Consider the following 24,587-nt stretch of genomic DNA (forward strand, 5'->3'; position numbering starts at 1 on the left):
ACTTTACACAGACACTATATGAATTGTGAATGTACCAGTCATCGTCATCAGTCAAATGCCATTGCACCCAGTCCTTATCAGCAAGACTCTGAAGAACTATCCAGGTACCATAGGAGCTGGTGATTCAGAAAATAGTAATCTTTCTGCATCATGTGATGCTAAAAGTGTTCTCCTGGAAAACCAGGTAAGTAAAACTCCTGAAGCTTGGAAACTGTGAAAACATGTGTGTGTGACTTCTGGGTTTTTTTGAGAGAAGTGTTCGCCTATATCCCAAACAGATTCTTCTCCAGGTAATTACATTCCTTCACTAGTTGCAAGAGGATACACTATTCTTCATTTACACTTCTAAAACACTTATGTTGCTGTGACAATCTTATTCCTTAATCGGATGAGCAATTCAGAGTACTGTGCTTTCACAAAAGCTATGTTGTGCAACAGCTATTCTTTGCTCTATCTGAAGTACCTGCAGTGATATAAAAGTAGTCTCTTAAAGACAGAAGAAAATAGATTTAAAAAATGAGACCCTGTAAATAAGTGCTGACATTTACAATTTAAATTGGAGTAGTGTTCATTGCCTGTTCTTCCCCAGCTTGGAAAAACAAAGGCAAATTTTGTTCCTCAAAGTAGTTATCACATAGTAGGGAGGGAGACCAATCACAGTATAAAAGGAGGAATCTATTATATGAACAAATAATGGGATTTTAGCCAAGGATAAGGAAAAGGGTTAGCTCAGTAAGACATTTTGGCAGACGAATTCAAAGAGTCATAGAACATCCCTAACAGATAAGAAAAAGCATTAATTCAAGATAGTTTGGAGGAGGAAGACAGCACAGTGACTGAGAATTTTCCTCAACAATGGAAAGTGAAAAAAAGTTGGGAAAAAAAAATCTTGAAGTTAAGTTTCAGTCAAGCTTGTGATTAACCCACTGTTTAAACAACTTTAGCAACTCGCAATACATCAATCAATGGCAATACATCAAGAAGATGCAGTGAAGAGAGGTTAAGAAGCAGAACTGCATAACGGAAGCTATGTTAGAAGTGAAGATGATGAACTAATAGAACTGATAATGATCTGTTGAAAAACCTCAGGCTGAAGCTGTATCAATAGATATGAAGACACAGAGAAATTGCATGGAGTTTGTAGGGGAAGACACATTCCTGAAACATCTCAAGGTGCTATTCAGACAGACAGGTATTCCCACTCAGAGTAACTAAATCTTCTGAGTATGGAGAAATACCAAACAAAAATCATGCTGAAGGACAAAGAATGATAAAAATATCTCAACACACCTATGTCTAAAAAATAGCAGATATTTTTCTTTAGTGTTGAAGAAGTTTTCTCTTGTGCTCCATGATCCAAAGCATATGCATGATCTAGTAAGCATTCTCTTGCTGGAACGACTGAGTGCCCAAGCTAAAAATCAACCCCTTTCAGACCACTCACTTTAAAAGACGAGAACTTTGCTTTTTCTCTGAAACCAAAGCATCCTCCTAGGCTGACCAAACGACATTTGGTTCCCTTCAGGACAAATTTCTAGAAAAGTTCACAGCTAGTTGGCATGCAGCCAACACAATATTCCCTGGCACCACATACCCATTTAACTTTAGAGTTTTCTGGCACAAGCCAGCTCTGCATTCTGTCCCAGAGGTGGCTGTGTTTCAGCAGTAATGAAACTGCAATACACATAGTGCCACATTATTCACTCCACAACCCATGCAGCCTCAGTGAAAACAATGCAGGCAAAGTTAGAAAAATTATATGGAGGTGACCAAAGGCTGCCCTGCCAAATTTTTATTAAAGAATCGTTTAAAAAAAAAAATTACTTTGTTTTCCCCAAATAATCTAACAACCCCCACCTTACTCCCCCACTAATTCCACAGAACTTTTTAACAAGTTTTATCAATATTTTCCTCCTCATCTTCCATCAGAGGGGATCTTTTGTGTTTCACTTATTCCTCACAAGAGGCATGACATTATCAGACAGCTCGCTGTGTTAATGATGAGCACGCTGAATTACCTCCAGCTAAACACTGGTCATCAAAATAAGAGGTTTTTAAAGTACAGGCAGGCAACTGGTAAATCGGGAGACAGAAGTTACAGTGCTTTGGAAAGGTCTCTGATGTATAAGTTTATGGGCATAAGCAGGTCTCTTCTGGGTTTTGTTCAGTAAGCAGGTGGTTGAGTGTTTGATATTCCTTTTTTAAAAATTCCAGATCAATGCTGGGCACAGGCAAGCCCACTAAGGCAGGCTGGTGCATCTGTGTTGTTGCTACTCAACACAACAGCACCATGGCTGTATCTCCCCCATTTCACCTGTATCCCTGGTTCTCTGCAGAGCTGCTCCGTCATAGAGGCACCTCCACACCCGCTCAGCTGCTCGAGTGACCCTCAGCGATTAGGCACATATGAAACTCTTGACAAGCTGAGCAGAACAAGCCCTGTAAAGTACCGGGTGAGTACGCTTAACAAGCACACCAATTGCTATTCGCCAGTCACACTGATATGAGTAAAGCTGGTTTAAGAATTGTGCTGAGGATTAGCTAGATGATTCACAGGAAAATCCAAAATTAAGGGCCCAATTTACATTCAAAGTATGTGGCTGAGAGAGTTGGGAAAAGGGAACACTCGGCCTCTTGCTTAGAATGGATCCTAATTGCCTGTTTCTTCTAGTTACAGTAATCAATCTCCAAGCATGTCTATATTAAGCAAAACATATGTGTATATACATGGACGTACACTTCTTCGAAAATACATTCCAGATATCCCTATATGAAACTCAGAACGCCAGGATCTGCTCACAGGAGATTTACTCAGACTCCCAAAGGCCCCTTCCTGTTTTCTCGCTGTATAGCAGAGAACAGGATTTGCCCCAGTGCCTATAAAACACAGAACAATTAAAGGCACACTGTAAAATATTATTACGTTAATGACACACATCTGTTCCCGGAACACTGCTAGTTATTTGTGATTAACCTAGTTCACTGAAGAAAGTTGTGAGAGCAGAGGATATATCTTTCTTTGTTCTTTTCCTCTGAATAGTTCTGGGTGCTGATAATAATATCTACTGACAGAAAAGACTAAGGACACAAAGGTTCTTCTATCTGGTGAGTAAACATGCTACATAGCTAATAATTGCATGAGACGTTCTTAGGATTTTTACTTGAGAGGCTGCATTTTATCTATTTTGACATCTCTCATTAATGGTTTTTGCCCTGCATAGGATCCTCCGCTGCAAAAGGACTGGTTTCTACGGACTTTATTTCTCACAACCAGCTCTCTCTCGCATTATCTGTCATTTAAGGGGATTCATTATCAAAGTACTGCACAAGGGTTTAAGCTGTAAAACACCAGGAGATTTGTCTGGACTTTGGAAGAGATTTTATGACGTTCGAGATTTGGGAGTAACACTGTGAAAGAAAAATACTTTTTAAATGCGTCACTTTCTGGATGCCTTGAATCTGGATGAAGCTGCCCCTACCAAGGGCAGCTCTCATTCCACCGGTCATTCTTCGACTCTGCTCTGAGTTCCAGCGTCTCCCACACAGTCACTGGAAGCTGTATGGTCTCTCTTTTCTCTCTCTGCCCTACAAACGGAGAGCGTGTGCTTCCTCTACACCCACTCTCCTTGCCAGAAGCCTCACTGCAACTTCCTGTCAGTTTTACACACTCTGCTGCGGACTTCCTCTGAGCACAAGTTTTATCTGAATGTACCACGTTAACTATTTGCTTACTGTTTCCTAGAAACTTAAGTGCTCATTTATTTTTAACCTTTATCAGCTCAACTCTGTGTAACTGGAAAATATTAGTGACACCCAGGGGGAAAAACAAAAAGCGATTTACATTATTTAGGACTGAAATAAGAGAAAGGCTAAGAAATACCATCATTATTTGCAGGCAAGGGGCATCCTGCTTTGTGTCAGCAAGGCTAATGATAAGCTGTTCACATTCAGAGGCGTAATGATCCACATAAAACCAACAGTATGTAGCATTTCTGAAACACCCTTAACCAGTGGATCTCGGCACCCTTTTAGAAACGCGAGAAAAACTGCACTGGCATTTGCGTTTGCAGCTTTTTGTGTTCTTAATTAACTTGAAGCAACCATAACGTGCTTTTGACGCACCTTTGAGCTGTAACTAACCCACGGCTCCAAGACGAAGAACTCGGGGAGACGCGCGATGATACCGCACTCACCCCGCTCCCCTCACACCGCGGGGCCGCGCCCCTCGCCCCCCGCCCCCTCCCGCGCCGCCACAGCGCCGGGGGCGGGGCAGCCGCGCGCCTGCGCAGGGGGCGGTGCGGCGGGGTCACCCCTCCCCTCCCCTCCCCTCCCTCCGCCCCCGCCGCGCCAGAGCGAGGCTGGGCGTGCGGCGTCACGGCGACGGCCCCGAGCCGCGCCCCGGCACAGGCGGCGAGAGGAGCGCAGCGCGGCGGGGCGGGCGCGGTGCGGCGCAGCGGCATCGGCCGGCGAGGCGGCGGGAGCGGAGGCGCTGTCCGGTGGGTCGCGGCGGGCAGCGCGGGTGGGCCGGGCCGGGCCGGGCCGCCGTGGCGGGGAGCGGCGCGGCGCCTCTGGTACAGGTGGCGGGGAGGGGAGGGTTTAGATGGGGTGGGGGCGGCGGCAGTGGCGGCGGCGGCGGTGGGAGGGGGGCGGCGGGGAGCGGCGCGCTGTGAGGGAAGGGGCACCAGCCTGGAACATGGCGGAGGAGGAACCGGGAGCCGCCGCCGCGTCCGGCCTCGGGCACGGGGGGACCCGGCGGGGGTGGGGGTAGCGGGGCGGCGAGGGACAGTCGCCGCGGCCCGGCCCGGGGCCCGGCCCTGCCTTTCTCCGCCGCCCCCCGCCCGCCGGTCCCCGGAGCAGAAGTTGGAGCGGAAGCGGAAAGTTGTAACCCCGCGGGTCGGGGCCGCGACGTGGGGCCCGGGCGGCCGCGGGGAGGGGCGGGTGACGCCCGGCTCGGCCCTGCCGCGGGCGGGGAAGGGGACGGTCCCCGGCGGCCGCCGGCGATGTCAGCGGGAAGTCCGAGCCGAGCCCCACCTAGTCCGGCCGCCGGGAGAAGCCGCTGGCTCTTTCCGGCCGGTGTGTGCGGGCGGGGCGGGCCGCGCGGGCAGCCCGCAGGGCTTGTGCCGGGGGTGGCCACGGAGCGGGACAAGCGGGCAGCGCCCTGGCCGGCGAGCTTCCCTCTGGCCTATCACAAAATGAAAAGGGGATGACAGGGATGTTTACCTCGTCCAAGCACCCCCCCAGCACCCGTGTCAGAGCAGATGGAAGAATATGACTGACGCTTCCTGCACCAGACCCGTCTAATAAACCTGAGATCCTTGTACTCTTCTGTTCGCGTTTGTGGAGAAGTGGTGGAAGGAAACCAAAGTTTGCAAAGAGGAAAATAAAACCAAATCCAACTGTTTTCGCACTGGCCCTAGATTACAAAAGAGAACAAGAAACCAAAGTTTTCTCCGAAAAAAGAACAGTGTGCTCTTGCTCCCATTTCCATCTTTAACGGATGGGTTGTGCTGCTCAGGGTAAAGGAAACAAAAAAAAAAAAAGTCTTTTTCTGTACTGTTTTGGGGTATGATAGTAAGGTAAAACAGTTCTAAAAGAGAGGGTATGTCAGAGATGCCCGGCTTGAAAATCACACAGGTCGTGTGTGTGGTTTTGCATTTACATCTTTTGATTAGTGTAATTTGTAATTTTCAGCATGTAACAGCTACATCTTATCCAAGTGTGAGATGTGCAGACAGTGTATGACAAAGACTTTTCAGTAGTCTTTGACAGTATACATTGACACTACTGTTATAAAAAAGGAGATGAGAAACACTCTTCTTTTTCATGAATTATAATTAAAAGGCAAAAAAAGAAATTGCATTACCTTAAAGAGCAACCATTAAAAATAAATATATTTCCCTTTGGAAAGAATTTCTTTTCACCTTTATGAAAAACTTTTAACACTAGTCAGATTATTACCTTTTGGATGACTTACCTCTATATTAAAATTGCAAGCTTTTGTGAGGGGAAAAATCCAACCAAACTTGCTACAGTCGAGTATTTTCACTTTCTTTATTCATTGCACCTTTTTTTGCTCTCACTAAAAGTCTATCCTGTAGACTTCATTCTAGATAAAAAGTGAGTAGTGAGGGTTACCTTGTCTGTTCACATTGAAGGCTTTGCAAAAATAAACTTTCTAACTAATTAAATGCATTAAATTTATTTCCTTGGTACCTGTATGTTTTCAAGGATGCTTCTTGTAGTGGTATGAACTACTTCAGTTTTAACTTAGAGCTGTAGTGTAAAATTCTGTTACTGTCAGTACCCAAGTAACTGAGTTTTAAGTTGCACTGTGCAGTATAAGTGCCATGTATCTTTTTTGCAGCAAAGATGATCATACTTGGAGCACCTGTCTGCCTGGGGGTGAAATAATCTGCAAAACAGAGTTGAAAGACTATAAGTGTAAAACCAGAACTTGTATATAGGGGAACAAGAAACCTTGGTAGTCTTTTTAATTTTTTACTCTCTGTACCTGTGCGTCATGCCGCTATTACTATATGCTTGCACCAGATAAGTTTTCTGAGTGGAATTAAAATTGTGCTATTTTGTTCCAAAACTCTGCTGTAGGACAGTTCATCAAAAATAAATCTGAAGTGAGCCATGACAGTTCTTTTTGTGCTGTGCCAGTTTTGCAGAGTAAAACTGACTGTCTTTTTAATTGAAAGCCTTTCTGGAGCAGAGGCAAACAGATGGGAATCTAGGTGAGGGCCTACAAAAGGAGAAGGAAATTGCTTGTACGGCTGAGGAACGAAGTGTGCTGAAGACTACACTGTAGCTTGTGATCTAACAGTTAGTAAATGTGACAGGGAACTAAAATAAACAGTTGTCCACCTATCATCTGGGATGTGGGAAGTGCAAGAGTCACAGAAGTACTTGAGTGCTTGATGCTTACTGCTATAGTGCCAATCCTGTCATCTGCAGAGCTCTGCTGGCTGCTTGGGGTGAGGTACAGAGAGGTGTTCTTAAGGATAAGAATATCTTAGAGATAAAAACAGGCACTCTGTTGTTCTTGGGTGTGTGCTAAGAGGGTAGGTGGATCCTCTATGAATTGGTTGGTCTAAGTAATGCTTAGATGACTTTCAGATACTTAACTGAGTGTTCTTCAAGTTAGGCTGAAGTTTTATGAGTTTTGATCAAAATTGCTCTCTTAGTAAACAGATCACTAAGCATACCCTGTGCAACAGAAGTTCAAGTTTAGCTTGTGTTTGCAAATGCTGCCATTCCTTTACCTCAGAACAAATCCAAAAGCAGACCAAAGTGCACTATGTGGTGTCAGTGTGCTGGATCCCTGCTGAGTTGGGGCAGGCTTCTGCTGTGTTCTGTTGCATCTAGGTCAGGTAGAGGGATATTTTAGACAAACGTCTTGTTCAGAGAGATTAAAGGAGTATCTAAAGTAACTACACCTTTATATTTGAAGGCAAACTTTGTTTGCCTGCTCAGATATCGTTAAGATGATCAGTTTCTATTTGTCTTGCGTAGACCAGGGAAAAAAAAGAAGTGTTTTTGTACTTTAATGCCATTAATAGGAGACATGTTTTCAAGTTGACCGAGTTTTCAAAGTTGTTTAACAGCTGACTGTAGTAGAGCTTTAGTATCTCAGAGCATCTAATGTATGGCTTTCTTCTTAGGGCCTGTCAAACACAAGAAAACTGAGGCAGGCATAGTAGAAGCTGTACTTTGATGAAGCTATGGCAGTTTGCTTGTAGTAGGCAAACACTATTTGGAGAAAGTCAAAGACTTACCTGCTGGTACAAAATGTTTCTTCATGGAGCAGTTGAATGAGGTTACCTTCAAAAGCAGCAGTAGGTTCTTGCTTGAAACTCATCTGCCAAGCTTTACAATGCCTAAAGAAACACTGGACAACTAAAAGTGATAAAGGTTTTTTTATTTTTATGTTTCTGCTTATGCATGGTGGTGTGAGCTCCTGACAGGCTGCATGTTCTTCTCTTCTAGCAGCAAGGAAAGGGAGGAAGGCTGTAAACACCAAGTTGGAAATCTGCCTGTTAAGCAACTTTTGAAATATAAAATGATTTGGGGGCCCTCTAGTTATTCAGGATGCTCTTTTTTCAAGAATAGTGTTTTAACAGTGATTTTTACTACTGAAGCAGTAAAGTGAAAGTCACTATAAGACCCTAGAGGACTGTGTGTTGAAGAGTTAAAGGAACTTTGTAGAGGTGAACCAGGAAGAAAAGGAGACATTTGGCAATATCTTGTATACTGTCCAAGTCAGCTCTCTAGTTATTAATCTAAGGAATTGATGTTATTTGAAGTAAATCCCTGCAATGCAGCTACAGAAAGAGACTTCCAATTACAGCCCACATGGTTAGTTCATTCCTGGCCAGGGGAGGAAGACCAGAGCATAGTGCAGGAGTTGGACAGCCTAGCCCTTCTAATGGATTGATGTTTGCATCCTGGGCAGACAAGCAGCATTCTCAAGTTTCTCTCCAGCTTGAGATTCTCTTCAGGAAATCTGTGCTTTCTTAGATCACTTGGTATCATTCCTGCAGCTGTTGCAACACAGGAAGGTGTGCTAAATCTGAATGACTTGACCAGGTCTTCTGTGAATAGGATATTGTATGCCACTGTTATTCATGAAATAATTTTCAGTGTAACTCTAATTGTAGAGCTGTGAGAGACTTCATATCATTAAATTTTCGGACAGCATTGAACTGGAACAGGAGAACAGTTTATTTTCATAACTGAAGACAAACTTAAAGCAGGGATCTGTAGTTAAAATTCTTTTGCACAGAAAGAGAATATGCTCTTTGCATCAAGATTTGTTGACATCAAAGTGAATGTTTCTTGCTTTAATTATAGTAGTTGTTACTAAATCAGTTAGTACCTGATTTTGGTAGGTAATCCAGATTAAAGGAAAATATGTGTTTCATCAGTATTTCCATTAGTATGGTTTACTACATAACTTTTTGAGACTTTAGATGGTGAAAGCTTATTCTCAAATGAATTTGCTATCTGTTGCCCAAATAATGTATGTTGTCTAGCTTTGTCTTCATCTGAAATAATTTGTGAACACAGATAGTCCCTGCAACTGTTTCTCTGCATTGGTTGTCTTAGCTTTTGAAGTCCTATCCTATTTTTTCCACTCACAGTCTCTGTTTCTGCAACCTAACCAGTTGTGCTTCACTTTTTTTTTTTTTTTAAATTTTTTTTTCAGTGAAGTCTGAAGTAAAGTTTCTTAAAGAGATGGTTTAGTATATCAGGAAGAAGCAAAAAAAAAAAAAAAAAAAGACCACTGCATCTGTGTTAAAGGTGAACTTCAGATACTTCTGAGTTACCTGTGTAGAGTTCCAGAGGGGAGAGGTACAGGAGACAGAAGTAGGACCTGTGAGTTACTACAAGTGACACTTCAGCACTCAGCAGTACTGAAATGCAGGTGTTTTTTGTAGTTGCAGGGTGCTCAGCTAGTTACCAGCTACTTTGATTTTTCTACAGGTTTTGTGTATGGTCAGTATTTTTTGAGATGAAGCTAGCAAGCTGGACAGTGGCTGGACTGCATCAGAACCCAGACAATAATGATAGTCTGAGTGTGGAGAAAGATAAACTGGAATGTGGAAAGGAAGTAGTATCTTAAGTGGAAGTTACCTAAATATCTTACTTTCTTCAATACAGTATTTAGGAGTAGATATATTTATTTATTTATAAGGTGACATTTACAGTTGAGACTGAGCTGTGAATGCCCCATCTCAAAGCCAGGCTAAATGGGGCCCTGAGCAACCTGATCTCTAGTGGGTGGTATCCCATGGCCAGTGGAACTACATCATCTTTTAGGTCCCTTCCAATCCAAGGCTCTCTGTGTGTATGGCTGTGTGTCCAGGCTTGCCTGGGGGTAGCCCAACAACATAGTGTTCCCAAAGCTCTTTTATTAATCTTGCAAATGTGAAGTGGTTATGGTGGATTTTTAGAAGTTGTAAGATGCAGTCAGTAACCGTCCTGTGGTCTTTCACTCCGAAGCTACTTACAAGGTAACATTCTGAAAGCTTGATGTACAAGATGACCCATAAACATAGCCTGCTTGGCTTCATGTGGTTTATTTTTGCATATAATATTGCTGAAGGATTTTCTTTGGGTAGGAAGAGTGTATAAATTAATATGGCATGCAAAACCTGACTCTTACACTTAATGCTTACTAACTTCTGGAGTTATCATTATTCATACTAACTATATAAATAGATATCCTACTGTCTTTCTGTGACCCTTCTGACTTGTTTAAAATGGAGATTTGGTGGGCAGTAGACATTCTGTGAGTGTGGTGATTTTATTCCCATTCAGGGAATGGTCCTTTTGTTGTTTGGTATCTATTGTTTATGTTGTTAGAAACGTACAGAAAATGAAATGTGCTTTCATGGGTTTTATAGTGAGCAGCATCAGAAATGAGTTCATGGCAAGTGTGAACTCACCTTCAGAATTCTCACAAATATAGTACCAATCCAGAGATGAATTTCTAAGGTAGTTTTACATCAACAAGTATATAGTTTGAAATGCCTTGGACTTGTGTTCTTTGTGGGCTGTGAAGTGTTGTGTTCAAAAATCCAACCTCAACTGACATCACTTATTTGAGAATGTGCCATGCTTCTAGAAAGTACCAAATTGTCATCGTAGGACTTGGTGGAATCTAAGAGACTGTAGTAGTCCTGTGGCATCAAGATGGAACACTGAAAGAGGCAAGAATAGCTGACCGTCATACTGGAGAATAATACTCTTCCATTTTTCTGATATCTTTTTTCACTTAGTAGCAGATTAGATGAGATCTCACCAAAGAAGAGACATCCTGGCACTTAATCATCAGGGGCATTGAGTAAGTTTGGGAACCATTAGAGAGAAGTATGTGATACTGTAGTAAACAGGCATTCATAACTAATTTTTTAACTGGATGTGTGATCTTGAAATGTTCTTACATTTCATGTACAATTTTCTACTTGCTTTTTACATCTGAGTACTAGAGAGGGAAACAAGCATTTCTGAATTATAGCTATGTTATACCTGTGCTCATTGTATATTCTTATTTTATTGTTACCTTTTCACCTTTCTTTATATTTAAGCAAGTCCATGGCTTATATTTTTAACGATCTTTTGTTTTGGTTTGGGTTTTTTTTCTGATCTCCCCAAACTTTTTATTTCAGGAAATGCCCAAAGCTAAACTGAGGTTCATCCAGAGATCTCACATAGAAAACTTGAATGTGGTAGCTGAAGTTCTGCAAAGATGGAGTAGCTGAAAGGAGGTTTTATGATTAAGTGCTTTAGGCCACTGTGTGTGCTTGTGTTTGGCATCCTTTTGATCTATGTGTTGCTTTTCATCAAACTCTGAAGAGTAATCTCAGAAGAAAAGTGCTGTATCAATGGGAGTAGGAATTAGAGTGAGAAATAAGAATATTTCACATGATGCCTGGAATGAAAAGATCAAATAGGTTGTACAGTTGTATTCCTGAAGAACAAAGAAGTACTGATGCTACCTCTTCCTTTTCTGCTAGAAATCTGGATCCTGTTTAGCCAGGAGACCAGTGAGGAAGCAACATTAAGTGCATGGAAGTTTGAACTTAGTTTAACTGCAGTAACCAATATTTTGAACAATATGCAGTCTCGCTGACTGGTATTGCTTCTAGCCAGAGGCACAATCTTAAGATGCAGTTTCCAAAAATGTCAGTTTTATGTCAGCTTGAAAATATTTGTATTTACAGGTAATGCAATTCTTCCATTACTTAATCTTACTGTGACTCTACTTTTTGAATGAAATTCGGTGCTGTAAGTTTCACAGAGGACAGCTGAAGCCTCTTTTCCGAGCTGAATGATGAATCTGCTGTGACAGTAGAAGTGAAAATAAGGAACTTTTCACACACTTGCCTACAGAAGATTGAAATCATAGATCACAGGAACCTAAACAGAGTATGCATTGGGTAAACTGCAAGCACCCTAAGCAATGTGGAAACAATAGACTGGCTTCCTGAAGGATAAACTTGCTTCACTGGAACAGTCAGGGTAGACTACAAGGTCATTCTTCTACTTGGGCTTTGCCAAAATATAGATTGTTTGGAGATGGATGTATTTAACTTTCTGAAGCATGTAGTGGTAATGCTTTTTCAAATGGTGTGGTGACTGTTGTAGCCTAAATAGTCGATGATTCTTAAGAGTCAGACATGCTGATTTGTATTTAGAAAGTTCTTCCCATCCAAACCTCTAGAGCCAAATTTAAATTTCAGTATACTTTGGACATCTTCTGTTACCTTATCAGGGTGTTTGATTTGTGTTGTGGGTTGACCCAGAGTGGACACCAGGTGCCCACCAAAGCTGCTGTATTACTCCCCTCCTCAACGAGACGAGGGAGAAAAAAATATCACAAAGTATGCTGAGTTGGAAGGGACCCTCAAGGATCTTTGAATCTGGCTCTTAGCCCTGGACAGGACCATCCTCAAGAGTCACACCATATGCCCAAGAGTATCATCCAAATGCTTCTTGAACTCTGTCAGGGTTGGTGCTGTGACCACTTCCCTGGGGAGCCTGTTCCAGCACCCAGCCAGCCTCTGGGTGAAGAACCTTTTTCTGATATCCAACCTAAACTTCCCCTGCTGCAACTTCAGACCATTCCCTCAGGTCCTGTCACTGGTCACCACAGAGAAGAGATCAGTGCCTGCTCTTCCTCTTCCCCTCACAAGGAAGTTATAACTGCAATGAGGTCTTTCCCTCAGTCTCCTCCAGGCTGAACAGACCAAGTGACCTCAGCTGCTCCTCACACGGCTTCCCCTCAAGGCCTTCGGGGGGGACCATCCTTGTTGCCCTCCTTCGCGTGCTCTCTAATACAGTGCAAGGCTTGTACATCAAGTTAAAGACAGGGAGGGATCACTTGTCAGTTATTGTCAAAGGATAAAACACATTTAGCTTTGGGAAATCAATTTAATTTATTGCCAATCATATCAGAGCAGGATAATGAGAAATAAGACCAAATCCTAAAAACACCTTCCACTCACTCCTCCCTCTTTTGAGGCTTAACTTCACTCCTACATTTTCTGCCACCTCTCCCCCAGCAGTGCAGGGGGATGGTGAATCAGGGCTATGGTCAGTTCATTACATGTTGTCTCTGCTGCTGCTTCTTCCTCAGGGGGAGGACTCCTCACACTCTTGCCCTGCTCCAGCGTGGGGTCCCTCCCATGGGAGACAGTCCTTCACAAACTTCCTCAACATGAATCCCTTCTGGGGGTGCAGTCTTTCAGGAACAGAGTGCTCTAGCACCTGATTTCCATAAGGTCACAGCCTCCTTTGGGCATCTGTATACTCTGACCTGGAGCCCTCCATGGGCTGCAGGTGGATCTTTGCTCCACTATGGACCTCCATGGGCTGCAGGGGGGACAGGTGTCTCACCATGGGCTTCTGAGAAATATGCTCTGGTACCTGGAGCACCTCCTCTTGCTCCTTCCTCACTGACCTTGGTGTCTTCAGAGTTGTTGCTCTTACATATTCTCACTCCTCTCTCTCTGCTGTTGCTCTTCCCCCAGCAGTTTCTTCCCTCTCTTAAATCTGTTATCCCAGAGGTGCTGCCGCTGTTGCTGTTGGCCTGCAGTAGGTCCACCTTGGAGACATCTGGCGTTGACTGTCAGACACGGGGAATGCTGCTGGCAGCTTCTCACAGAAGCCACCCATGTAACACTGCTGCTACCCAAACCTTGCCATGCAAACTTAATATAATTTGACTTAAAGCAAAGAGAGTCTTGAGGTATGACAGGTTTCTCCAGAAATTGGCAAGCTTTGAAGATGCAGAGGAATCAAAAAGTATGGTCTAAACATGAACTAAAGTGATCTTAAGAAGATTCAAATAGAATCTTGTGGAGACCTGATTAAACAAATTTAACTCTAGTTAATTTAGTAACTCTCTACTAAAGATCTAGTCTGTTTAATAGAAAGTGGTGTAGGGATGACTGTGATTCGAATTCATTTGGTTAAAATTATTCAGTTTTTCATGTAGGTGTCCTCAAGTCTATAAGCTCAGGCTTGCAAGTGTGAATTTCTTACCTTTGGGTTTATATTCCCAACTGTCAGATTTTTCCCTTCTCTTGGAAATTCCTGACCCATTAAATGAGACTTCTGGAGGGCTAAGGTGCATCAGCTACTCACAAAGCAGATGCAGAGCTATGCAGTTCACAACTTTGCATGCTAAGATTAGCAGGCATTTGTTTTAGTGTGGGTTGTTAATTTGGTTTTGGGGTTGGGTTTTGTTTTGGGAGGAGTGGGGAGGTCCAGCGTGGGGGATGTTTTTAGTGGATGGGGTTTTTTGTGGGGTTTAGTTTTTTTGGGTGGTTGGATTGGGTGTGGTGGTTTTGTGGTGGTTTTTTTATTTTTTTTAATAAGCTCTGCTGGCGCTTGTGACAATTCAGCCTCAGGAACAACCAAGTTGTCTGTGCATCTCCATATGGGCAGAGGTGTGAAAGTCAGCTGCAGTTGTCATCTCCTACTTAAGGTATGCTTGTGAATTGGACATTCTCTGAGGAGCAATCATCCTTAGATTCAAGATGCTACTACCTCACTGTCAGAAACAACAGGATGTTCTGCCCAAGTTTCACCCACTTCAGTTAAGCACTTCAGACCTTTTACAAGCTCAGGTTCATCAGTGGATTCAGCCGCTGAAGTTAACTGTGAAAAGAGGTAGTTACGGTTGCACCTCCACTACTGCAGAGTTTGCAAAACTACGTGGCAGAAGATGGTGGTTGTTGCTGGGTGTTGGTGTATGCCTTTTTCAGCCTACCCTCAGGACAGATGTCTGAGGCTATAACAAAAGAACTGTTTGTGAAGTTAGGTGTATTTTGGGTGATTCTGAGTGACGTTTGCTGCTCATGTTCAAATACCATGCTTCTATTAGGGAAGTATCGATTGAGAGGTCAAAAAAGACATGAGTTAAAATTACTTGGGACATTGCTGGTATGGTTCATTTATCATGGAAGAGCTAATTTTATTCCTGTTAATGAATGCTAGTAGCAAGTATTCTCAATTTGCATAGAATCAGTGTCTTTTCAACAGATAAACCTTCTAATCCTAATTAAAATGACGTATGGGAATTTGTAAGACTGCTCTCAGTCTACCAACCTGATTTGTAATAGAAATACTGTAAATTGTACTGTGGAAGGATGGTTTGAACGTAAAGGCCCTACACGAGCTGGTTTTAAATGGCCAGTAATAAAAAAAAAATCATATAATGATGGAAATATGTATATATGTGCCTCGACAAGTGTGTTAGTAATCTAAACAAACCTGAATTGAAACCAAACCTTTTATAGTGAAGACAGTACCAGTTTTCAGGTACCTTGGCATACAAGATCTGGCATTGCCAGGGGTGTATATGCTTTGTAGGTTATGGAGAAAAATAAAGAGGAGTCACAAAAATTCAGATGATCCTGGAATTTTAGTTGATCTGAGCATTGGCTTATGTCTGTAGAAGGAAACCCAATACAAGGCTTTACTGATTCAGCAGCCAGTGTCCCAATCAAGGTAGAGCTAGGATTGCCAGATGTTAAGCAGATACCACATGGAATTTGAGGCCAGGTCTTGCTTCTGCAAGAGAAATTAAGATCCCTTTTTCCAAAGAAGAGTATCTTAAGCCAACTGGCAAGCTTGTTCTTGAACTAGCTTTCAAATTGCACGAGTGCATTTTACAAAAGAAGTATCTTGACTCGGAAAACTTGCATATCTTCATTGTAGTCCTGCTGGTTTGATCTCATTTCATAGCTTGAAAGATTAAAATTTACTATAACAATTATGGGAACAAACAAATGCTTATATCTGCTTTTAATCAGAAATATGTGTATCACGTAAAGCATGTTGTGAATACTATGATGTGGCAATCCATGGATTTGTACAAGTTTTACAGCTAAATACTGATGCTTCTCTGCAATGACAGAGCCAAATTCACAGCAGTAAATTGCTGGCCTGGTTCTTGCTGTGTAGTTGAATACTTAGCTTACGCATAGCAAGATATTATAATGCCGTAATTATGCATTATCAGAATTTAATATACTTGTAGTATTTTTTTAAATTGGAGTTTGTTTCTGTTTATTGCCTGCCTGGATTTTCTTTGCAATTCATCTTCTCCAGGAATTGCAAGGTCATAATTTTAACTGTAAATCTGACTGGTAGAAAGTTCGCAAACAACTTTCCTGGGGAATCGTGACTATTTTACAGAAGTAGAGAGAAAATGTAAAACCATGGCCAACAGTCACCAAAAATAAGAATATATCTGATAAATGTTACAAATTCCATTTAAAGATTAAGGTAGATTCTATAGCATAGGTTTTATAAGGTACTCCAAATTTGAATTGACAGATTAAAATTTTTGCACAAAGTTGAAACTTGAACTCGGTAAGCGTTTGAAGGATAGCATATTCTTAGTAGCATAAGGGTGTTCATTACATCACTTGCTTTGAGAAGCCTTTTTATACTTTGTATGAATCTACTGCAAGTTGCACATGCTTGTTAGTCTCTCACATCAGGAAGCTTTCATCTTGAGATATCAGTGGCTTCAAGCAGGCAGTTTTCATCCTTACAACATGCATCAGATTTGTGTTCAGATTGAAGATCTAGCTGAGAGTTAACTGACTTAGGAAAAAAAACTAAACCAAATTTTATTCAGTATACTAATTATAGACAGTGGAGCAAGTCTTACAAGGTCAGCTTCTGTTACCTGCTTTGCAGAAATGGTCCCTGTGTGCAGTATTAATCAAGGTAACTCCTTTCAGGAGGAAAACTCGGTTAAGCTATCTCTGTGTAAGTGTCCCTGTGGGCAGTTCAAGGAGCAGCTTAAACCTTGGTGCCATATTTGTGCTGCAGTAGCTTGTGTTCAGATCTCTCTGGCTGTTTCTCAAGTGGTTAGTATGACTTCATGTCACTGAATAAGCTTAACCACTCAGCTATTTAAAAATCCTCTGTAGATTCTCTGACATCAGTTAAAATATTTGAACATAATTGAAAAAAGATTTTTGTCCAAGAAAAATTACTGTATTAGTGCCCAGAAGAACTAGTTGTTCAACTGACAAAATACGTATGTGTCAAACCCAGAAGCTATCAAACCCAGGTGAAAACTAGAAATAAAAGTTGCTGCTAGCTTTGTTTACTGAACAGTTGATTCTCTTCCAAAGAGTCTACATTAGTAATGAAATAGCTTTACTTCCAGGAATCTTGAATATAAAAGTCCTTAGTTAGACCCAATCAGCTTTTCAGTGTACCTGTCTTCAGAATTGATTTCTGAATAATGTTTTCTATAAATATGTGAAAGTCAGCTCTGGAGTATTTTAATTTATCTTTTATAAGAGGTGCACTTACCCTCCTGAGAAAGGGTTATCTCAATTGTTTTTATTCCTAAAGCATCTAAAAGTTGGTGAAAATGATCAGACTTCCACTTTTGGTTTTGTTGTCGAGGTTCTGCTTATGCACTGAAATTATTCTGGAAAAAAAAACCCTCCTTGGAGTCGAGCGATAAGGATTTAAGACTTACCCACATGCAAGTATTTGGGAATATTAACAACAGCACACATCTTCTCTTAAGTAATTGTTTACCTGAAGAAGAGGTTCTTAACCAAGAGATTCAAAACTTCGTGGAATCTGGATGGTACAGACAATGAGAAAGATTTAGGTTTGGCCATCTGAGACTGCTCCAGTATCAGAAATGGGAAAAACCTTTTCTGCAAAGGCATAATCCTCTGATCTTGGTTGGTCCCGTGACTGAACTAGTGCTATTTTTCCAAATGTCTGACCATTGTCATCTTGTTCCATCTCAGGCCTGGTATCCCCTTTCTGAGAACAGGGTTATTTTTTTTTCCCCTTGGCTTTTTTCCCCCTCCATTGCTAATTGTAAGCAGGTGAACCAGTCAGTTAATTTGTTTCATCTGTCAATCTAGTATTTGAAACGTTTTTTCTCATGCAAATAGTTGAGATTAATTTAGGAATGCTATTCCCAAGGTGGTTCTAACAAAGCCTCTTTTCCAGAGAGGTAAATGTGCAGGGGCAGAAGTGTTACGAAAATTTTACTGATTACACTGCAACTTCCCAATGCAACCAGAATGTCAGTGTCTGAACAAGAATTGTGGTATCTGTGAAGTGCTGAATAATCTTCCCTTCTGAAAATGATAAGGCTTCTGGGAGGGACAATTTGTTTAATTTCATACCTGAACAACTAGTTCACATAAGCAAGCCTTGGGGATATCTTCAAGTAAGTGGCTGTATTAGTTCATGTCTTTGGCCTGGGGCTGAGCTCCAGTTACAGCTTCATATGGTTTAATATCACTTGAAAATGTTGGATTATTTGCTTTCTCATTCCTCGGAAAGATAACAAAGTTCAATCAGAACCCAAAATTTGAAGCTGAAGGAATTGAAAGAAAATTAAATTTAAAATAAAACAAAACCACCAAGAAACTCACCAATCCCCCCCCCACACCTCACTTTCATAATTATCACATTAGGGCCAATTACCGATGGTATTTGAACTTACTTGAATTCTTCATTGTGTGGTTACTTTTTAGGAAAACTGTACAAGCAGTAAGTGTACAGTTTTTTCATTCACCTCTAAAGTAAGGTAACTTATTCCTCAATTTTCTTAGCATCATCAGTTTGCCTTTTGCTCGAGACTGCTTCAACAAACTATTCAAGGAAATGTCCAGGAGGCACTTTTTTGGTAGTTTATCTGATAAGGACAGAGGCAGAAAGCAAGTTCCGTGTTCACAATCCTTGTCAGATGTGAAGCTTTTAAAATGCTTTATTTTCAGTGACTTGTCCTTGTTAACCTTTCCTCCTTCTGTTCAAATGGGTTTATTCAAAGATCTGCTCATCCTTCAAAGAGAATCCTTACTGGGAAAGTGTCTGTGTGCATATAAAGTGTGTGCACTTGCTCTTCTAGTTTATCGAGTACTTAAGTGTGCCATGAAGAAGTAGAACCAAGCAGTTAGATTAATACATCACACTAATACATTAATGACAAAAAGTAATATGGGCAGACTAGTGAGAGGCTGCACAGACATGGTGGTTTTATGAACAGTTGTGTCTTGGGAAGTGTGCAAGGCAGTTACTGAAGTGTCACTGGCTGTTGAAATGGAGGCAGTCTGAATCTGTACTTTGGAGAGATTCTATACTCGAGGCAGCGTTAGAATCCAGTTTATGTGATAATGCTGTTTCTTAAAGAGTAGCCTCCCTTGTTTTTTCTAGCTAAATCTTGCATTAGACATCTTTAGTGTTCAGTTATGTCAAATACTTGTGTGTATAAATACTTGACACAGCTATTCAAAGCCAGTACCTGCTCCAGTTAAGAGAAAAAAAGGTCTTACATTTTGCATGCTTCCTATCTTCTTGCTCTTTAGAGCCTGCATAGAGACCGTAGTTGACAGTATTTTCCTGCCTAAAGATGGAGGAACGGGAAAATGAAAAAGCAAAGGATGTTGCCATTGCTCTCACTCCTTGCAGGTCAGTCACCTTAAAGGTAGACAGCCTTTAAAGCAAAATTTCTCTCTTAAAATAGACTCCACTAAATAAAGAGGGAGATTCGAATAGGTTACTTGATTTATTTGCTAAGAATAAGTTTAAACTTAATTGTATCTGATTGTTGGGTGATTAGGTGGATACTTCTCAAATGTCTCATAAATCTTGGGGAGGGGGGTTCTGTTGCTTACATATCTTACTTAATCTCTTCATTTCTGTTGTGCCTTTTTGAGTATATTCATTTTACATCCCAGAGGTGATCTGGGGACTACAGACATTGTTGTGGGACTTAAACATATCCTATTCTAGAGATGCTGACCAGATGTGGTGCTTTATGGCTTAAACCTCCTCTTTTATACTTTCTTGTCTTCCTCCTTTGCCCCCACTCATTTGTCATTAACGAGTCAAAAGGAAATAGTTTTGGCACTGAATAAATCGAAATACACTTCCAGTTTCGGAGTCAAGCATTGTGTCAACTGAAAAATAAAGTAAAAGCATGATCAAGATTTAGGATGCAAGCAGTTTGTACAACATCTGATATTGAAAAATGGGTTTGAGCTGGAGCAGAGCCAGGTCAGGTTAGCTGGGAGTTGCTGGAAAGTTAAGTTCAGGCAGGATCAGAGCCCTAGGTCAGGCTGGGGCATGCTTGCAGGCATCAGGCAAACGGGTCAGTGATAAAGTGTGTGCTACATTTTAATTACATCAACTAGTGTGGCAGACTGCAGTGTCCTGAAGCAATTCCTAGATTCATGAGCTGGTGGCTTCTAAGCTGAGAAGGAGACAAAAACCTGTAAACAGGAAAGTTTAGTAGCAAAGTTCTTTTAATGAGGAATTGAGCTTTTCTTTTCAGTTAGAAAACAGTGAGAGAGCAGTGAAGAGACATCAGTTCTGTTGCCCAAAGCCAGTGAGGTGGTAGATCTAAGTGGCAGTGGACTATAGATGGTGCTTTTGCAGCATGCTATGTTAGGGATGTCCAAGTTAGCTTTCTTGAAGTGTTTCAGAGAATTCATTGGGTTGTATGTCATTCCAAGATATAATGGCCAGATTACCTGACAGTACACCAGTGCAGGGATGCCAAGCTAGCTCTATGCAATGTGGGTGTGTGCATGTGTAAAGGATTCCCGTGTGCTCTTGTGAGTTAAAGACTAACTGTACAAATGACAAAAGCATTGTCAGGGAGGAAGAAGTTAGTACTAATTACATTGGTCATTTCCTGAGTTTGGAGGGAAGGTGTGCTGCAGTCTGGCTTTGTCATGTCTTCAAGATTGTAAAATGCTTTTTGCTTAGGTGTTCAGTGATTAAGAAGATGGGCTAACCAAGCTGTATGTATATGCTTTAATTATGTACCACCACTTAAAGTAGGGAAATCAGCTCCAGAGTGTTGTACAGCAGGTGGATATTTAGGGTTGAACTTCCAAATCTGGATGCTGAAAGACGCAAAAAGTGTTAAATTACTGAGTTGCTGTTTGAGAGTCAAAAATTAAAATGCCAGTCTCTTACTAAAATAAAGTTATTAGTTTATTTCAGGATTTGGAATTTTCCATGGAATTGTAGATCACTGAGTAAAAGAAAAGTCACAAATTACTTAAAACAGATATATTGTACCTGCTGTTAAAGTTCTGTTACTTTTAAACTACTGTCAGCCTTCATTATTGACATCTCCATATTTAGTTGCTAACTTCAGACTGAAAAATTCAAACTGTCCTTTTAAAGACACTGAAATTGCTGCAGTTCACCAAGATTACTGTACTGGGATTTCCCCTACACCCACTACATCTATGTCATTCTAGGGACACCTTTCCAAAAATAAAGGAGTAACTGCATGTTTGTTTTAAACAAGTTAAAGGCTTAACTTGTCATGAGTTTGAAAGGTGCCTTTCTTTACAGTTAGAGACAATCCTGTTTCTAGAAAGGCTGGGCAATTTGCAGATTTGTGGATCTAGCTGAACATTTACAGGGGTGCCAAATAGATAAAAATCTGTGGTGTGAATGGTTCTCATGATCTGCATTTGCGAAGAATTGTGTAGGGAAGGAAACAGCTTTTAAAGTCAGGAGTGAAACTATGTCCTATTAGGTGTGAAAATCCTTGAAGAGTAACAGAAGCTTGAGGAGACACCTGCTTTGCTGGACATCAGGTCATTTATTTCCTTAAGGCTTTCTCCTTGCATTCTTTTTGCGAGGAACAGTTTAGATAAGTTGAAAGGTTCTGCATTTCCAAGAGGAAATAGGACCCGGCCTCTCGATTTCTCAGTCTTCTGACAATGTGGAGTTGATCAGTGATGGCAAAGACAGGACGCTATCATGGTGCTCATTTAATTTCTGTGTAAGTCATCTTAGCATTTTATGCTAAGCACCTAACAACAGATCGTGTGACTTCAGAGATGCTGTGAGATTACTGCTGATGAGAAAGGTCCTTCTTACTTTCCTTGCTGCTTACCTTTTACAACCACCTGTGTTGGATCCCTGCACTTCCACTTTTCCCCAGCCCCCAGATAATTCATTAGTTGGGGAGGGTTTCATCTTTCTGCAAGGGTGGAGAGGGGAGAAAATGGGTAATTCAATCTGGTAAGTGCTAGGCTCCCCACAGGAAAAGAAATTAGACCTTCCTGTTAGGGCAGCAGTAAGAGTCCTGTTAGTAGCTCAGTTGTTAGTGGAACTGGAAGAGGTGTGGCTTTTTGAGCAGTATGACCCAAAGACATGTCCCAAAATCTCTGGCCTTGTTTTGGTTTTGCTGGGTCAGTTTTCAGCAAAGATGAGCGAGCAGATTAGTCAGATTGCTCTAGGCAGCCACACTAGCTAGTGTGGAACAGGGGAACAGATCTAGCTTGTAGCAGAGGAATAGTCTCAAAAGAATATTTGAGTTGTCTCTACTTACTCATGAAACATCAGTCATTATAACTGCAGTTAAATATCTAGCAAAACATTAATCAACTTTCAGTCTTATGAAGGGTTTTGGTGTTTTTTTTGAAAAATTATTTCTGGGATCCTGCTGTTCTTTTTAAGAAATGCTTATTTGCTGGGAAGAGAAGATTTGAATTTTCTTAAACAAGTCTCTCTCTGTGTGATTCTTTGTTTAGCATTTAAGTGCTTCAAAGTGAAAAAATGCATGCTATCTCCTCTTGGATAATTGTTTTTTATTAATAGTAACTGTTAGCTTTAGTATAATAGAGTTTATTTGATGTTCTTTATGGGAGAACAGTAATGAGGTAGAGGAAATGCAGTATCTGATGGTTTGCGGCATTTTATTGTAACTACATTAAGAGTTGTTAGTTTGAAAACATCTGTTGTATTAAAAAAAAAGTTAAAGGAGCTTTTATCAAACCCTACTTAGTGAACTGGATTGTGGTGTCATGTTTATACTTTCTGTTATAGATCAAACTTTAATCAGACTGGTGGCTTTGTGTGTTTTAGGTATTGAGGGTGATTTATCTCTTGCATCATGCGTGAATACAAGCTAGTGGTTCTTGGTTCTGGAGGTGTTGGAAAGTCTGCTCTGGTAAGTACTCTGAGGCAGTTTAAGTATGGTTTTTTTTTTAAGAAAAACTTATTCTAGTTTTTCTCTAATATACTCTCTACTAAAGTGTATTTCTTTATGTAATCGTGCACAAATAGATACAAATGTTAGTAATGACTGCTGAGGCTTCATGGCTAGAATAGGTAGATCCTTTACTGGGTGCATCGGCATCCGCTGGTGCATTCTCATGTGCCTCTGGTTTTATATGGGGTTGGTTGATGATGCTTAATCAGTCTGAGGCAGTGAAGTGCAGAGCCACAGCACTGTGAGGGTCTCTGGCTTCAGTAGGCAACCCAGCCATCAGTCTGAGGGAAATCCAAGTTGCTTTGTGAATCTCACACAATGAACTAGCTTGCCTGTGTCTGGCCTTTACAAGTCCTATCTCTAGACAGTTTGTCAAGGTGCTTAATGTTTGATAGCAGTCTCTGAAGCACTGGGGTTTTTTATGCAAATAGAAATACATATTTGCATGTTTGTAGGAAGTTTAGCATATTTTCTACATCTTTCCATGCAAGTAGGTGTATAGCTGTGGCAGATAGATGATTATAAATCAAAGAGCTCATGTATTTTAATTAAATTATTACAGAACAGTTCAGTCTGACCTAGACTAGAACTGAAAAAGTTCACAAAATATGATGTTTGCAGCCCACCTGAAAACCTAGCATCTTTCAGTTTAAATGGGCACCTTATCATAAAATAAGGTCCAGAGGTCCATTCTTGGGTAAGTATTCTCTTACAAAACAGTTCCTAAAGAAAAACTTAAATGACAAATCATGCTAGATTGTGAAAGAACATTTTCCTTCACTTTTGAATTCTTTATCTTACTGCAGCATTTCTGGATTTGAATCTCTCTGCTCTGACTTGGCCATTGAGTCTTAAAGTTCCATCTGACTTGTGCTAAAAACATCCTTCATGCTAGGTACACAGGAACAGCCTACTGAGTCTAGCTAAGACTAGTAAAAGCTGGCAGTTCTTTTTTGACTAATTCTTATGCTGACAGATAAGTAGCAGAAGATGCAGTAGTTCTCAGTGCAAAAGCTATGCAGCTGTACAGTATCCCGGTCAAGTAGAAACTAATGCTGATTCTAAGAGTTAGGCAAACTTTAAATAAATGCATGCTTTAATTCTTAAACTCCAAGTGATGATGGATAAAGGAAAACAGAAAACATAGCTTGCTTCATCTAACAGTTAAATAGTTAAATAGGCATAGACATCTAACTTTCTGTTGTTTCTTAAAATTTTATAGTTGTGTCAATCATTGATTCGCCTTAAAAATTTAACGGATAACTGAATATACACCTGGAACAGTAGTTTGTGTATGATGTGTATGTAATGGCACTATGCAAGAGAATCTTACAAGAACTTTTGTGTTGCAGACTGTACAGTTTGTTCAAGGAATATTTGTTGAAAAATACGATCCTACGATAGAAGACTCCTACAGAAAGGTATATGCAAAAGACCTCTCTAGTGTTACAGAAACTTAAAGCTGCAGTACCTATTGTCAAATATTTGAGTAATTGCTTGAAAAAGGGTATGCCTGATAATACCAGGTAACTTAGCAAGTTTGAAATATAAA

The 24,587-nt window shown here is 41.0% G+C and overlaps 1 protein-coding gene across 2 annotated transcripts in view; it reads left to right on the forward strand.

Annotated features, from left to right (window-relative positions):
- The first annotated feature begins 4,435 nt into the window (after nt 1–4,435).
- The window catches only part of RAP1B (RAP1B, member of RAS oncogene family), a 29,437-nt gene continuing 9,285 nt past the window's right edge, over nt 4,436–24,587 (forward strand). Inside the window, exons 1-3 of one of the 2 annotated variants that reach the window (XM_027893255.1) lie at nt 4,436–4,496; nt 22,909–22,993; nt 24,388–24,456. In XM_027893255.1, coding sequence (XP_027749056.1) covers nt 22,937–22,993; nt 24,388–24,456 — 126 coding nt within the window. In that variant the 5' untranslated portion in view covers nt 4,436–4,496; nt 22,909–22,936. Of the gene's footprint in view, nt 4,497–19,325; nt 19,483–22,908; nt 22,994–24,387; nt 24,457–24,587 lie in introns of those variants that run through there. The other variant, XM_027893256.1, reaches the window with a different exon arrangement.

This window comes from Empidonax traillii, unplaced genomic scaffold (genome assembly GCF_003031625.1).
Source record: "Empidonax traillii isolate 1590-97213 ecotype Southwest subspecies unplaced genomic scaffold, ASM303162v1 scaffold385:size1130455, whole genome shotgun sequence".
Taxonomy (NCBI): domain Eukaryota; kingdom Metazoa; phylum Chordata; class Aves; order Passeriformes; family Tyrannidae; genus Empidonax; species Empidonax traillii.